This window comes from Chiloscyllium plagiosum, unplaced genomic scaffold, assembly GCF_004010195.1.
Source record: "Chiloscyllium plagiosum isolate BGI_BamShark_2017 unplaced genomic scaffold, ASM401019v2 scaf_12492, whole genome shotgun sequence".
Classification (NCBI taxonomy): domain Eukaryota; kingdom Metazoa; phylum Chordata; class Chondrichthyes; order Orectolobiformes; family Hemiscylliidae; genus Chiloscyllium; species Chiloscyllium plagiosum.
This window is the reverse complement of record NW_025211873.1, coordinates 12122-25000: the sequence shown is the minus strand read 5'-3', so window position 1 is coordinate 25000 and position 12879 is coordinate 12122. Positions and strand designations below refer to the sequence as shown.

Below are 12879 nucleotides of genomic sequence, written 5' to 3'. Positions count from 1 at the left end.
ATGCCTCTAGGAATTCCCTGGCTGTCTCTGTTTGGCTTGTCCTGCAACGGACAGCTGGAACTGACAACCGGAAGCGGCAGATACAAATCACTATAAATGCCGGAGGAAACATCACAGAAGCGCTTCACAGGAGGCTCCCAAGCACTGAGGATGTCACCTAGACAGGGGACGAAACATCTGCAACACAAATTCCCAGCTCGGCGAACAGGACCACAACAACAAGCACTCGAGCGACAAATCTTCACACAAACTTTGAGCTATACGCCTGTATTTGGAGGCAATAGTTTCTGCCCAGCAAATTGCATAACCTGACTTTCTAATATGGAATCTTTGTGCTCTGTATACAAACTAAACATCCCACATACCATTACATTCTTTGTCTTTGAACAACTGACAGTAAAGCACCACCAAAGCAATGCATGACTTTAAACCACAGCTTTGTATAATTGTGTATAAAATTGGTGAATTAATAACTTCCTTTGGTCAAGAAAGTTCAAGAAAAATTGTAAAAATGCAACTCCTTCCATTAGCTTATTTTCTTAGTTAAGGATCCCAACATGAGTTTCCCTAAAATACAGAAGGAACCATTCCACCTGACATACCTGAGCTGTCCTTCTAGTAAATTATCAAATTAGTGCATCTCTTCTGCTCTTTCCTAATAATCTTTTTAATGTTATTTATCCTTCAAATAGTTATCTAATTCCATTTTGCAAATTGTTGTTGAAACTCTTTCCACTACCCATTCTCCTTTTACAGTACCATAAAAACTCATGACCTCTACTACTTAAATTCTGTAGCTGGATGGGATCACTATCATTTGCACATCCCCCTCCAAGACACAACATCCTGACTTGCAACAATATCATTCTTTTACTATAACTGGTTCAAAAATCTGAAACCTCCTAACAGCACTGTGGATGCACCTGCACCATAAGGATTGAGCCGGTTCAAGAAGGCAGCCCACCAACACCTTTTCCAGGGATGGGTAAATAAATGCTGGACGAGGCAGCAATACTCATTTACATTAAACTAAGAACTGAAACCCATTCAAACTGTGAATTCTAGGTCATGAAAACTCAATGTGCAAATGTTTTTTCATGGTATCTCTTGCTCTTTCACCAGTCAACCTAATTGTGGTTATTGCTCCTTCTGCTGCCTGTAAATTTTTCCCTTTTCACTGTCAATATTCTCTAACTGTTCAGGGACATGATACACTGCTGGAGCAGGTGGAACTTGAATCTGGGCTCCTGGTCCAGAGTTAGACAGTACAACTTCACTTGTATGATCCAAGTGAAAATGGATAGGTACTTAAAAAACTTTATTCAAACACGTTAAAACATTAGTCCCAAAAGTTAATGTATGGCACACTTTTGGGTCTCATTGCTTGACATCTTTCTTGCTGCAATGAAGGTTAACCTTTTGAAGTCTGATCCAGCAGTTGCAAAGTTGTGACTTGTTGGTTCTACTTGTACGGTGTGGAAAGCTAAACCAAACCAGCCTCATTATCACCGGATTCCCAACAAGAGTGAAATTAAATCATTTAATGACCACAAAATCAAGCTTTACAAATAATAATCTTGGATATCAAGTTTATAACAAACAAATTAACAATTTGTTTTTAATAATGTAAATTTATCAGAATGCAGAAACAAGGTAATGCAATTAATATCAAGGATTAAAAGCCAAATCTTCTTTGGTCATAACCCTCACTCTCAGTTAAGGGTTTGATACCAGCTCTTCATGAAATCCTTGCACAATGGGTTGTTCACAGGCAAGTAGAACTATATAAAGCTTGAATTTCAAAGTCACTGGTTAATGCAGTTTCAGCAGACTTCCATAAATGTTTACTTATTTCTCCATCTAGGATTCTTTTTCTCAGACCATTAAATAGCTTATTAACTGGACACAAACGTAGAACAGAGACTGTGAAAGCTTCCACAGTCACACACTTTCAAACCATGTCAGAACTGGTCCTTTTGTATCATCATTGAAGTTGCCTGGTTAGTATCAGTCCTCCCTTGATTGACTAATTCAACATCTAACCAGCTACCAGTCCAAGCTTAGCATTCACTCAGGATGGTGTAGATAAAGCAGCACTTAGATTTGTAAATTAAGTTATAATTTACAGATCCCAAAAGAAAACATAACTTTTTTTTTAAAAAATGCTGTTCAAACTTCAATCATCTTCCATTCCAAATCAAAAAATGAGAAAACTAAGTAATGAGGGCTCTACAGCAGGTATATTCAATCAGAATGGGTTTTGAGAAAGGCTTCTCATTCCTCACTGGTAATTGCCTGGACCTTTTCTGCAGAAATTGTTTGAGCTGAGAACTTGTTGCTTCTGAAAAATTTGATTTCAGAATAATTTATTAAAAGTTACTGTAGCCATCTTGTTTTACGTAATCACAGCTTTAGTGAGTAATTGTTTAAAACAATCATTAATGCAGCAGTTCCCAGTGGGAGCACCTCAGTTACTTGTCTGTCTGTGGTTTTGCCATTTCGCAGCTTCAAAAAAAAAACTTCTCCGAAGAATCAAATAACAAACCGTGCCTTTTGTGGTCAGTACAAAGTTAGCTGAACTTTGTTGTTTCACTTCTGACAGCTAAAATACTGGTAAGCTATGTAATTTCTGACATTTTCAATGTCATAGTATTTAAACTAGTCTTTAATTTTTCTTTTAGTCATGGCACTTTTTATATCTGCAGTCTCGATGCTAGTGCTATTATAATAAACCTGATCTATATCCTATTATAACACCTTGATAGCTTTGAAATTATGATGCTTATACTTGAAGCCAGCTGAGGAATAACTAGTGATGTATACATGTTGTTTATAACTTGCTTGCATTTGTATGCTTAATTCTTATCACAAGAATTTAAACTTGAAAATTAAAGTTTTTAAAAGTGGTAATCTTTAAAAGGCTTGTAATCCAGAAACCTACAATAGAAAATGGATAGCACTCAATTCTTGAATATCTAGAAAAAAAAGCTATTAAGTGAATATACTGGATCACTGCAAAAACCCATTTGGTTCACTAATGTCTTCTCAAAAGGACATATACCACCTTTGCTTGATCTGACTAAAGTATGACTTCAGATCCACCATGTGATTAGATTCTGAATTACATGACATAATAGGAAATTAACTTCATTAGAGAGCAACTTAGCTGTTGGCAGTCAGTGGTAACTGATATAGGTAATACTGTCATTGCCCAGAACCCATGTGAACTTGTAGTTTCATGTCTGTCTGCTTTTTCATTTCCCTTGTTAAATTTACCTTGCTATTTCTACAAGTCAAATTAATTTATTGTACAGGTAGTTCTTCTACCAACATTGTTACATTCTTGTGCAACCCCACATTATAGAAAAATGGTGCCTTAGGAACAGCACTTAGATTAGATTACTTAGTGTGGAAACAGGCCCTTCGGCCCAACAAGTCCACACGGACCCGCCGAAGCGCAACCCACCCATACCCCTACATTTACCCCTTACCTAACATACGGGCAATTTAGCATAGCCAATTCACCTGACCTGCACATCTTTGAACTGTGGGAGGAAACCGGAGCACCCGGAGGAAACCCACGCAGACACGGGGAGAACGTGCAAACGCCACACAGTCAGTCACCTGAGGCGGGAATTGAACCCAGGTCTCTGGCGCTGTGAGGCAGCAATGCTAACCACTGTGCCGCCCATAAATGTTCATGTAATTATTATAGCCAGTATGAGTTTTAAAAGTTCACACTTTTGACAAACTGGGGTCACTAAGTGTTATAGCAGAACAACCTTAGCTGACATCCTTCCAGTTCCCAACTTAACCTTGCTGAACCATTTGGATTAAAACGCAAACATAACCACATCCAGTATACAGTATATAAAAATACAAATTAGATGCAGCCTCTTTTGGCTCAATTCTGCTCTGCTATTCAGTATGATCATAACTGACCTCTGGCCTTATTGGGGCAGATTCCATAAACCTGTATTAGTACAAAGTGGTACAGGTACATAATGGAAGCTATATTTAATCTTATTACTATTTTTACACTTATCAAACTTAGGTGATAATCAGGTCATTAATAACCAGGTTAGAGAATATGAAAGTTTCACAACCAAAGTACCACCTGATTAAATCAGGTGGAAAAAAAGTAAAACAAAAAGCTGCAGAGTTGAAACTTTATTGCTGGAACAGCACAGCAGGTCAGGCAGCATCCAGGGAACAGGAGATTCGACGTTTCGGGCACAGGCCCTTCTTCAGATTCTTCAGAAGGGCCTGTGCCCGAAACGTCGAATCTCCTGTTCCCTGGATGCTGCCTGACCTGCTGTGCTGTTCCAGCAATAAAGTTTCAACTTTGATCTCCAGCATCTGCAGACCTCACTTTCTCCTCCAAAAAGCTGCAGAGGCAGGCAGCCACAAGGGGAATAGGCTAACTCCATTTCATATACTTTGAACATGCATTTTATTTTTTTAAAACAAAAAGCACACAGTTAAAAGTGACAGCATTTTATTAGTACATTAGAAAACTTATGCCATTAATACACAGGCGCCACCAACTTCTTTGATTTTCTCTTCAGCTTTCCTGCTGAAGAACTTTGCCTTGACAATAACTGGTTGTTTAGGCAGCCTGCCTTTGCCCAGAACTTTATAGTAACCCTACAAAAAAAAGAGAAAGAAAATGAAGCAATGATTCAAGTAAACATTTGTTACTCCAAGCACCAAATTAAGTAGCAAGATATGAACAGGACAACCATTCCAGGATAAAAAGGAACCAACCAAAAAGTACTCCAGCTTTACTGCAATTAACATCTAAGAGACGAGATAATTTGTGAAGTTTACTTTTTCTTAAATAAAAAGTACATAAAGTTTTGATAGCTCAACTATCATTAAAACTTCCAGAGAATATAAACATCTGTTGACAACTGTTTCTCAATGATCACAGATCTTGGAAAACCAGGAATCCAACTGAAGAGGTATGAAGGTGTGCTTGAAGAGATTCTAGCTTTCCTTGTTAATTACCTCCGATGTCAGAGGTCAAGAGTAGAGACCTTGTTTTGGAAGTCTGCATAAATATCTGATAACAATATTGTCAACTTAAATACAACAAACAGTGCCTTAGCACTGGAAATGTTGGCTCGAGGGGGACACATTGAAGCTCCTATCCTGCCATTAGATTTGCAGAGGCAGGACTAGGATTTCATGTGTCTGCAATACAATATCCATGGTCTTCCATGTATGAGATTTTATTCAGGAACCAATGCAAATTCATCTTCCCAGACAAATTGAAAACAGCAGGCAACTCAGATTTACAGAAAACTAATGACCTTAATATGCCACTGCATGTCAAACCAACAGAACAGCAAACAATATACGAAAGAACAGGCAAAATAAACCAAAAAGTGAAAAACTGCATTCCTCAGGTCAGATTTTGAAATGAAAAACAAACTCAACTGTTGAGTTATGCTGAAAAACTTGGAAGTGAGAAGAAGGCATTTGGAGGAATTATTCTTGAAGTTGAGATGCAGAAACTAAATGTGCAAAATTAACAATTGTAAATATAGAAAACAAAGCAACTTGAGCTCAGACGGAGATAGCAAATTTAGGACAAAGTTTTTAAGTTTGTCAACCCTCAAATGGCATCCCAAAGACTAGTGGAGATAAAGCTCTAGTACCACTAATGCTCCTAGTGTAATCACCAGCAATGTTACTGATTGTGTAACTGACTGAACTATAAAGCTCAACCAGTGAATAAGATCAGTAATTGCTCTTCGAAAACTATAAGCACATCAAGACAATAATAAGTGTAAGGATGTGACTCTAAGTCTCGATTCCCAAACTCAACAATAAACCATTTTGACACCTCCCACAGCCAACTGATACCCTTATTTAATAACCAAACATTTCCTTCGAGTACTGCTCACAACACCTCACAACACCCCCCCCCCCCCCAAGTGTGCTTCCATTCACATAGCTTCCTCCATCACTTCTGCCCTTGACAGCTGTGCTTGATGGAACATTTAAGAAAATAAGACTGTTTAAAATCCAGATTTCTCCCCCTCAGCTGATCAGACTATGTATGTGACAGGTGGGATGTATTAACATATGATTATGAGCATTCTATTTCTGTATAGCATTTGATAGAGGTGATTACGAGTGAAATCAAACATGGAATCTGAGCCAGTGAGCATGTCAATAATGCATTCAAAAGGAAGCAAATCTGTTGTACAGCCTCAGACAGACCCATCTTGAGTAACATGTTCAAAATCATGCACTTAAAACTAAAACTTATTAACTTGGACTAATCTGCCTTAGGAATTGTTGGTTTTTAATTGGATCCAAGGTGTTAAATTATATCTTTAGATTAAATAACCTTAGCCTTCAGTGTTTAAATCAACTGCGGATGAGTAGACTGCTAAACAGTTTACCAACTCCTGTTTGGCTGCACACCACCTACTTCTTTGCTAAGATTTGTTGTTTCCCTTATCAGTATATCCTACTTGCAGGCTGCTCAGAGAAACTGTCATAATACTCACAGCATGTACAACGTCAATGACAGGTGCTGGTCCTTCAGGTTTTTTGGCATAGTTTAATCGGGTCTGTTCACTGACCAGTGTCCACAGCTTATCCAGATTTATAGTCGGACAAAACAACCGATTCTTCTTGAGATGATATTGCCTCATGCCAACTTTTCCAAAGTAACCTGGATGACTGAAAAATTAGAAATCAAACTTCACTTAACCCAGCTCAATGCAACATTTAGAAACACTAAGAACTGGTCCCTCATTGGAAAAATTGAATATTAAGCAAACATTTTTCTAGGTTTGTTGAATCCAGTGATACCACAGCAGTCATCTCAATGTGCAAGAAGAATTTACTCTTTTACTGCCATATCATTCAGGACAGCCTTTTACTTCACTTCCTTAGTTCTCCCTTAAATCAACAGACTTTGCATGCTTTACTTGTAGAAATGGAGATATCAAATCTAGCGAAGTGCTTGTGCAAATTACAAAAGCTAGGCTCAGAATTCCAAGAAGCTGTTCCACCACTTGACTGACGTCACAGAATAAAGCCCCAAAAAGTATTCAGTCAGAATTATGACTTTTCAGACTATGTAAAACTATACACTCAAGGAACTTGCCAACATGAAATATTTATAATTCAAATTAAATTGAAGCAAACCTTGCACTACAGAAGATCTTACGTTATTACTACATACAGGTAATATTCTAAAAAAGGGAGAGATAAGAAAACCATAACTAACCAAGATACAAAGTTGAAAGAAAAAGCATGTGGAAAACTAAGCTAACTGGGACTAAATTTAGAATCCAAAAAGGAGGACTAAAGATACAAGAAGAAAAACTAGGAGGAAAAACTAGTGAGAATATAAAAACTGACAAAAAAGTGTATTCAAAAAGAATGGGTACGCAATGAACAGTCAGAATTCTCAGCAACAAACCCAAACAAGCAGCCAAAACACGCCCAGAATCTCTCGCCATTGTCCTCTACATCAAAGAGATCGCTGAAATGACTGCCAGACTACTTAGACCTCTCGGCATCATGATAGCTCACAAACACAAACAGCAGCTAACAAAAACTTGAAAGACCCTATAAATAACAAGCAAAAATACCTTGCAAAAATTGTAACAAACACTACATTGGACAAACAGGCAGAAAACTAACCACCAGCCACAAAAAGATATGACCCACTATCACAGATGAGGAAAGATACCACTTTGACTGAGACAACACATCCATCCGAGGACGAGCCAAACAGAGACATGTGGAAGAATTCCGAGAAGCATGGTATTCCAATCAGAACTCAGAGTACCATCAACCACTCTCAGAAAGAAAAGGAAATGACATCACCAACCCAAAGAAACCTAAACAGAGTAAGCTAGACATAACACCAGCACTTCATTGGAGGCTCACTGATGACGTTACCTAGGATGGTGATGAAACTTCTAAAAACAAACATTCCAGCTAAGTGAGCAACCTTATATCCAAAACCTCAAACTGAGCTACAAATCTTCTCAAAACATTGACAATAAAAACTTCTTTAAATATATAGATATTTAAAAAGGAAGAGAAGGATCAAGAGAACACAATTTAAATAATCACACGGTGGCACAGTGGTTAGCACTGTTGCATCACAGCACCAGGGTCCCAGGTTCAATTCCAGCCTCGGCCAACTGTGTAGAGTTTGCACATTCTCCCAGTGTCTGCGCGAGTTTCCTCCCAGTGTCTGCATGAGTTTCCTCCCACAGACTAAAGACGTGCAGGTCAGGTGAATTGGCTGTGCTAAATTGCCCATAGTGTTAGGTGCAAATATAGAGTATGGGATTGGGTCTGGGTGGGCTACTCTTCAGAAGGTCAGTGTGGACTGGTTGGGCCAAAGGGCCAACCAGTCCACACTGGTTGGCCCTTTTCTACACTGTAGGGAAATCTAATCTAATCAGGGGAGATAATTATGGGAAACAAGGAAATGGCAGAGATTTTGCATCAATCTATATGATGGAAGAGCTTTGAACATCCCATTAATAAAGAATACAGGGCAGGAATTAAAGAACAATCATAATACAATTAGTAATAGTTAAACTAAAATGCTGTGGGAGCAGAATCCTTTTGTATATTTAGGCTGAGATAGATTTGTGATTGGTCGAGGAATAAAGTCTTATTGGAAAAGGGCAGGAAGGCAGATGAGGAATGTCAGATCAGACAATTCTATTAAATGGCAGAACAGGTTCAAGGGGCCTATTCCTGTTCCTATTCCTTGTGGTGTTAGAGCAGAGTATTGAAATGGCAAAAACCTGCCACACAAAGGGACTTGGGGGTACTTATGCATGAAACATGAAGCCAGCACATGGGTGTCACAGGTAATCAGCAAGGCAAATAAAATCTGTATTAGTGGAGACAGTTTAGAGAAAATTCACTAGGATGATTGCTAGTGTGAAGAAGGATTGTATTATGAGCACAAGAGTGGAACTCCAATCACTGGAATTTTGAAGAATGAGAGGTGGTCTAATTGAGACATACCTGATTCTTAAAAGGGCAAATGCCAAAAGGGTGTTTCCCCACATGGAAGACTAGGTCCAGACAGCATAGTCTCAGACTAAACCACCAACTTAGGACTCAGAGGAGGAATTTCTAATCATTAGAGACTAACTATAAAATACTGCGCAGTGCTTTCATGTTGAGCAAAAGGAGAACGAAAGCACGAAAGTCATCTCAGTAAAATCTCAGTGGACAAATTAAAAAATAATTTAGATTTCAACTTAATTGTAGTTTGAATTCAGTGTAAATGTCACAGATAGTTAAGGCACGTTGCAAAGTAGCAAGTCTACACCTCGTGTGGAGTTGCTAAAAAAAAACTTTACTTCCAAGCAGTGAGTAACATCAAGCGGTTTTGAAGAGAACTTTGAAGAACTGGAGGAGAAAATTCAGACAAACGTGCACATGATATTGGTTTCATTTCAGTTGACCAGAAATCTAAAATTATTTTTTAAACTTGTCCACTGAGATTTTCTCGAGATGACTTTGGTGCTTTCGTTCTCGTTTTGCTAAACATGTAAGCACTGTGCAGTGCTTTATAGTTAGTCTCTAATGATAGACCAGAATGGTCAACTGGGATAAATTAAGCTAGCTGTTGCACAACGCAACATATACTGTATATCAAAACTAAAAGTAAACAATTTACCTGTGCAGTGCTTTATAGTTAGTCTCTAATGATAGACCAGAATGGTCAACTGGGATAAATTAAGCTAGCTCTTGCACAACGCAACATATACTGTATATCAAAACTAAAAGTAAACAATTTACCTGTGCAGTTAGGCAGCACCTGAGGACTGTCAAGTTGCAACATTAGAACATTGCATAGTGTCACTAACCTAGTGACTGACTGTGCTACCGGAAGCTCCAGCCAGCGAATAAAAGTAGTATTCAATCTTCGAGAACAATAGCACACCAGGACCACAGGAAGTGTCAGGGTGTGACTCTAGTCTCGTTATTGTAAATTTTGAGAAGAAAGAGTGAAGAGGATAGATGCTGTCATAGTAAGATGTACAGCATTGAAACACACCCTTCGGTCCAACTTGTCCTTGCCAACCCAATCCGATCTAGTCCCACCTGCCAGCAACTGGCCCATATCCCTCCAAACCCTTCCTATTCATATACCCACCCAGATGCCTCTAAAATGCTGAAATTGTACCAGCCTCCACCAGTTCCTCTGGCAGCTCATTCCATACACATACCACCCTCTGCATGAAAAAGGTCTCCTTTATATCTTTCCCTCTCACCCTAAACCTGTGCCCTCTAGTTCTGGAGTCCCCACCCCAGGGAAAAGAGTTTGCCTAGTTATCCTATCCATGCCCCTCAATTTTTTAAAACCTTTAAGGTCACCCCTCAGCTCCGACGCATATTGGACAGCAAAGAAGGTTACCTCAGATAACAACAGAATTTTGATCAGATGGGCCAATGAGCTGAAAAATGGCAGATGGAGTGTAATTTAGATATATGTGAGGAAAGCAAATCTTAGCAGGACTTGCACATTAATGATAAGGTCCTAGGAAGTGTTGCCGAACAAAGTGGCCTTGGAGTGCAGGTTCATAGCTCCTTGAAAGTAGAGTCGCATGTAGATAGGATAGTGAAGGCGGCGATTGGTATGCTTTCCTTTATTGGTCAGAGTATTGAGTACAGGAGTTGGGAGGTCATGTTGCAGCTGGATGGACATTGGTTAGGCCACTGTTGGAACACTGCGCTAATTCTGGTCTCCTTCCTATTGTAAAGATGTGAAACTTGAAAGGGTTCAGAAAGGATTTACAAGGATATTGCCAGGGTTGGAAAATCTGAGCTGTAGGGAAGATGTTGAGTAGGCTGGGGCTGTTTTAACTTTAAAGCAAAACTTGAATTTCCTCAAATGAATGAAGATGTTGAAACTATGGAATACTATAACAAAACAGTTGAATAGGTTGTTCAATTTAACTTCAAGTTATTTTCACCACAACCTTTCACACAAGATCACAAATCTATGGATCAAAATAATTTCAGACTACATACTATTTATCAAAGTTGATTCTGTGATGGTGCATGCCACCAGCATTGCCACGACCACCTGGATGCTTCCTGTGTTTGCCTATAACAGAAACAAAAAAATTATCAGGTATTTAAACTCCTTCACTAAAAAAGGTAGACTTGGGCTTGTGTTTATTACTCACCAATTCGGCCATGACCGTGGCTAACATGTCCCCTCAGCTTCCTGGTCTTTCTCAATCTGGACGGCTAAGATAAATATCACTGAGTTAGCTTTATCAGTCAGTGATACTATAAGGAAAACTGACCAAGTTTTTTCATGCATGTTTATAAGTAAAAACTTGCATGAAAAATTACACTCCCAACTGATTACAGTCAATGCATTACACCAGTGCCTAATGTTTACAAAACCTACCTACACATATTTATACAATGGGTTTTTACAGCTTCCTCTATAACCACTTAAAGATTTAGTCCTTTGGAATACAATATCTTAGTACAACGAACCAGTCATCCATGCACATTCATACTACTCAGTTTTTGATCAATTGGCTGCAGGACATTATACAATACCAAATCCAAGACTAACTGTAGCAGAATTAGATACCCATCAGCAACAATATTTGGTACATTACACCACTGTACATTAGTTTGTATAGACACTACTTGACATTATGGTATCCAAACTTGTTCTTGCTACTTTTAGATATACATTATCATGAATAGAACCAGAAATTAGAATACTTTCATTATACCACACAAGTTCATATCAATTCTTTGGAATAAAAAGGATCAGTCTGCTAACCAGATATCAAATGTATCCTCTACACCGTTCAAAAGAATTCAACCTAGGTCACCCCCTATGTTTGTGGCCTCAATTTTTCTGGAAAAGTAGCCCACTATGAGAACTCTACTTAAAATGGGAGCGTATCTCAGAGGATGCCTCTCAAACAGTGAAGCAGCTCCGCTAAAATTTCTGATGAATCCACAGATGACCCCATCATCCTCACCGTGTTATTGAAGTAGTTTTAGCCATCAACTAAAGAACTTTGGATTAAGAGATTGTATACAACACGGTGTTGTCACTTTCTTATCTGAAACAACGCGTACAATTTCTTACGGTCAACGACAATTAAATACAGCAGTCCGTATCTTTGTAAAATAATGACACGATTGAAAATTTCATGAACCCCAGAAGTGGCATCATCCATGAAAATTACATCGGTTTATATAACGCTGAGTTTTCACAAACATAAAGGAACTGTTTTCTGGCGATTCGCAGATCATAGTAGGCAAATTGCAGAAAACTATTCGGCTCGGGCAGCACCAAACTCAAACCAAAATGCACAACATCACGAATCAAGTCAATAATTTAGAAACGGCCCATTAATTACAACGGAACAGCCGCCATCATCCTGCGTTCAGCCTTCACTAAATAGGCCGCAGAGCTTTCATCTAAATAAGTACAACTATCTTAGCGAAAGTGCTATACATTTTGTTTACAAAAAGGACAACAATGATTACACAACAGACATCTATTTTTAAGGTCACTTCTGATACCCGATTCCATTGGATTCTAATTGTATTAAAGTCAGACCACCAACTTCCACGTTACCTACCATCTTAGCTGATGACGTGAAGAGGGAGGCTAATACACAACCTCGCGGTTTTATTTGACATCCGGGTGTGAGCAGAAGTGCGCCTGCTCAGTAAGAGCCATCGTCCTCCTGAATATGCTTTCTTTTGTCCAGGCCAGAACGCTTGCGCAGTGACGATCGCCGGTGACGGACCCCGGTAAAATGCGCATGCGTAGCAGGTGCCAGTAGCCCGTATTTCAGCAACTGCGCCTGCGCAGACACGGTT

At 38.9% G+C, this 12879-nt stretch overlaps 1 protein-coding gene and 2 non-coding genes across 3 annotated transcripts; all 3 read right to left on the bottom strand.

The window, feature by feature from the left end:
- Positions 1–4481: 4481 nt before the first annotated feature.
- rpl27a (ribosomal protein L27a) lies at positions 4482–12671 on the bottom strand. The gene is made up of 5 exons (XM_043685766.1): positions 12636–12671; positions 11202–11265; positions 11044–11119; positions 6525–6699; positions 4482–4647 (listed from the first exon to the last, which is right to left on the bottom strand). The coding sequence occupies exons 1-5, from the start codon at positions 12636–12638 to the stop codon at positions 4519–4521; spliced, it is 447 nt and encodes a 148-aa protein (XP_043541701.1). The 5' UTR covers positions 12639–12671; the 3' UTR covers positions 4482–4518.
- LOC122547168 lies at positions 5691–5820 on the bottom strand. The gene has a single exon (XR_006310904.1). It is a non-coding gene; the product is annotated as a small nucleolar RNA SNORA3/SNORA45 family (small nucleolar RNA).
- LOC122547169 lies at positions 9863–9993 on the bottom strand. Its single transcript, XR_006310905.1, has one exon. It is a non-coding gene; the product is annotated as a small nucleolar RNA SNORA3/SNORA45 family (small nucleolar RNA).
- Positions 12672–12879: the final 208 nt, after the last annotated feature.

Bases quoted from the DNA above. Each gene is read 5' to 3' on its own strand.
- rpl27a (XM_043685766.1), bottom strand. The intron at 11,120-11,201 runs GTGAGTAATAAA...TTTCTGTTATAG, and splicing joins CCACGGTCATGGCCGAATTG to GCAAACACAGGAAGCATCCA. The intron at 6,700-11,043 runs GTATGTAGTCTG...CTAATTTTTCAG, and splicing joins AGAATCAACTTTGATAAATA to TCATCCAGGTTACTTTGGAA.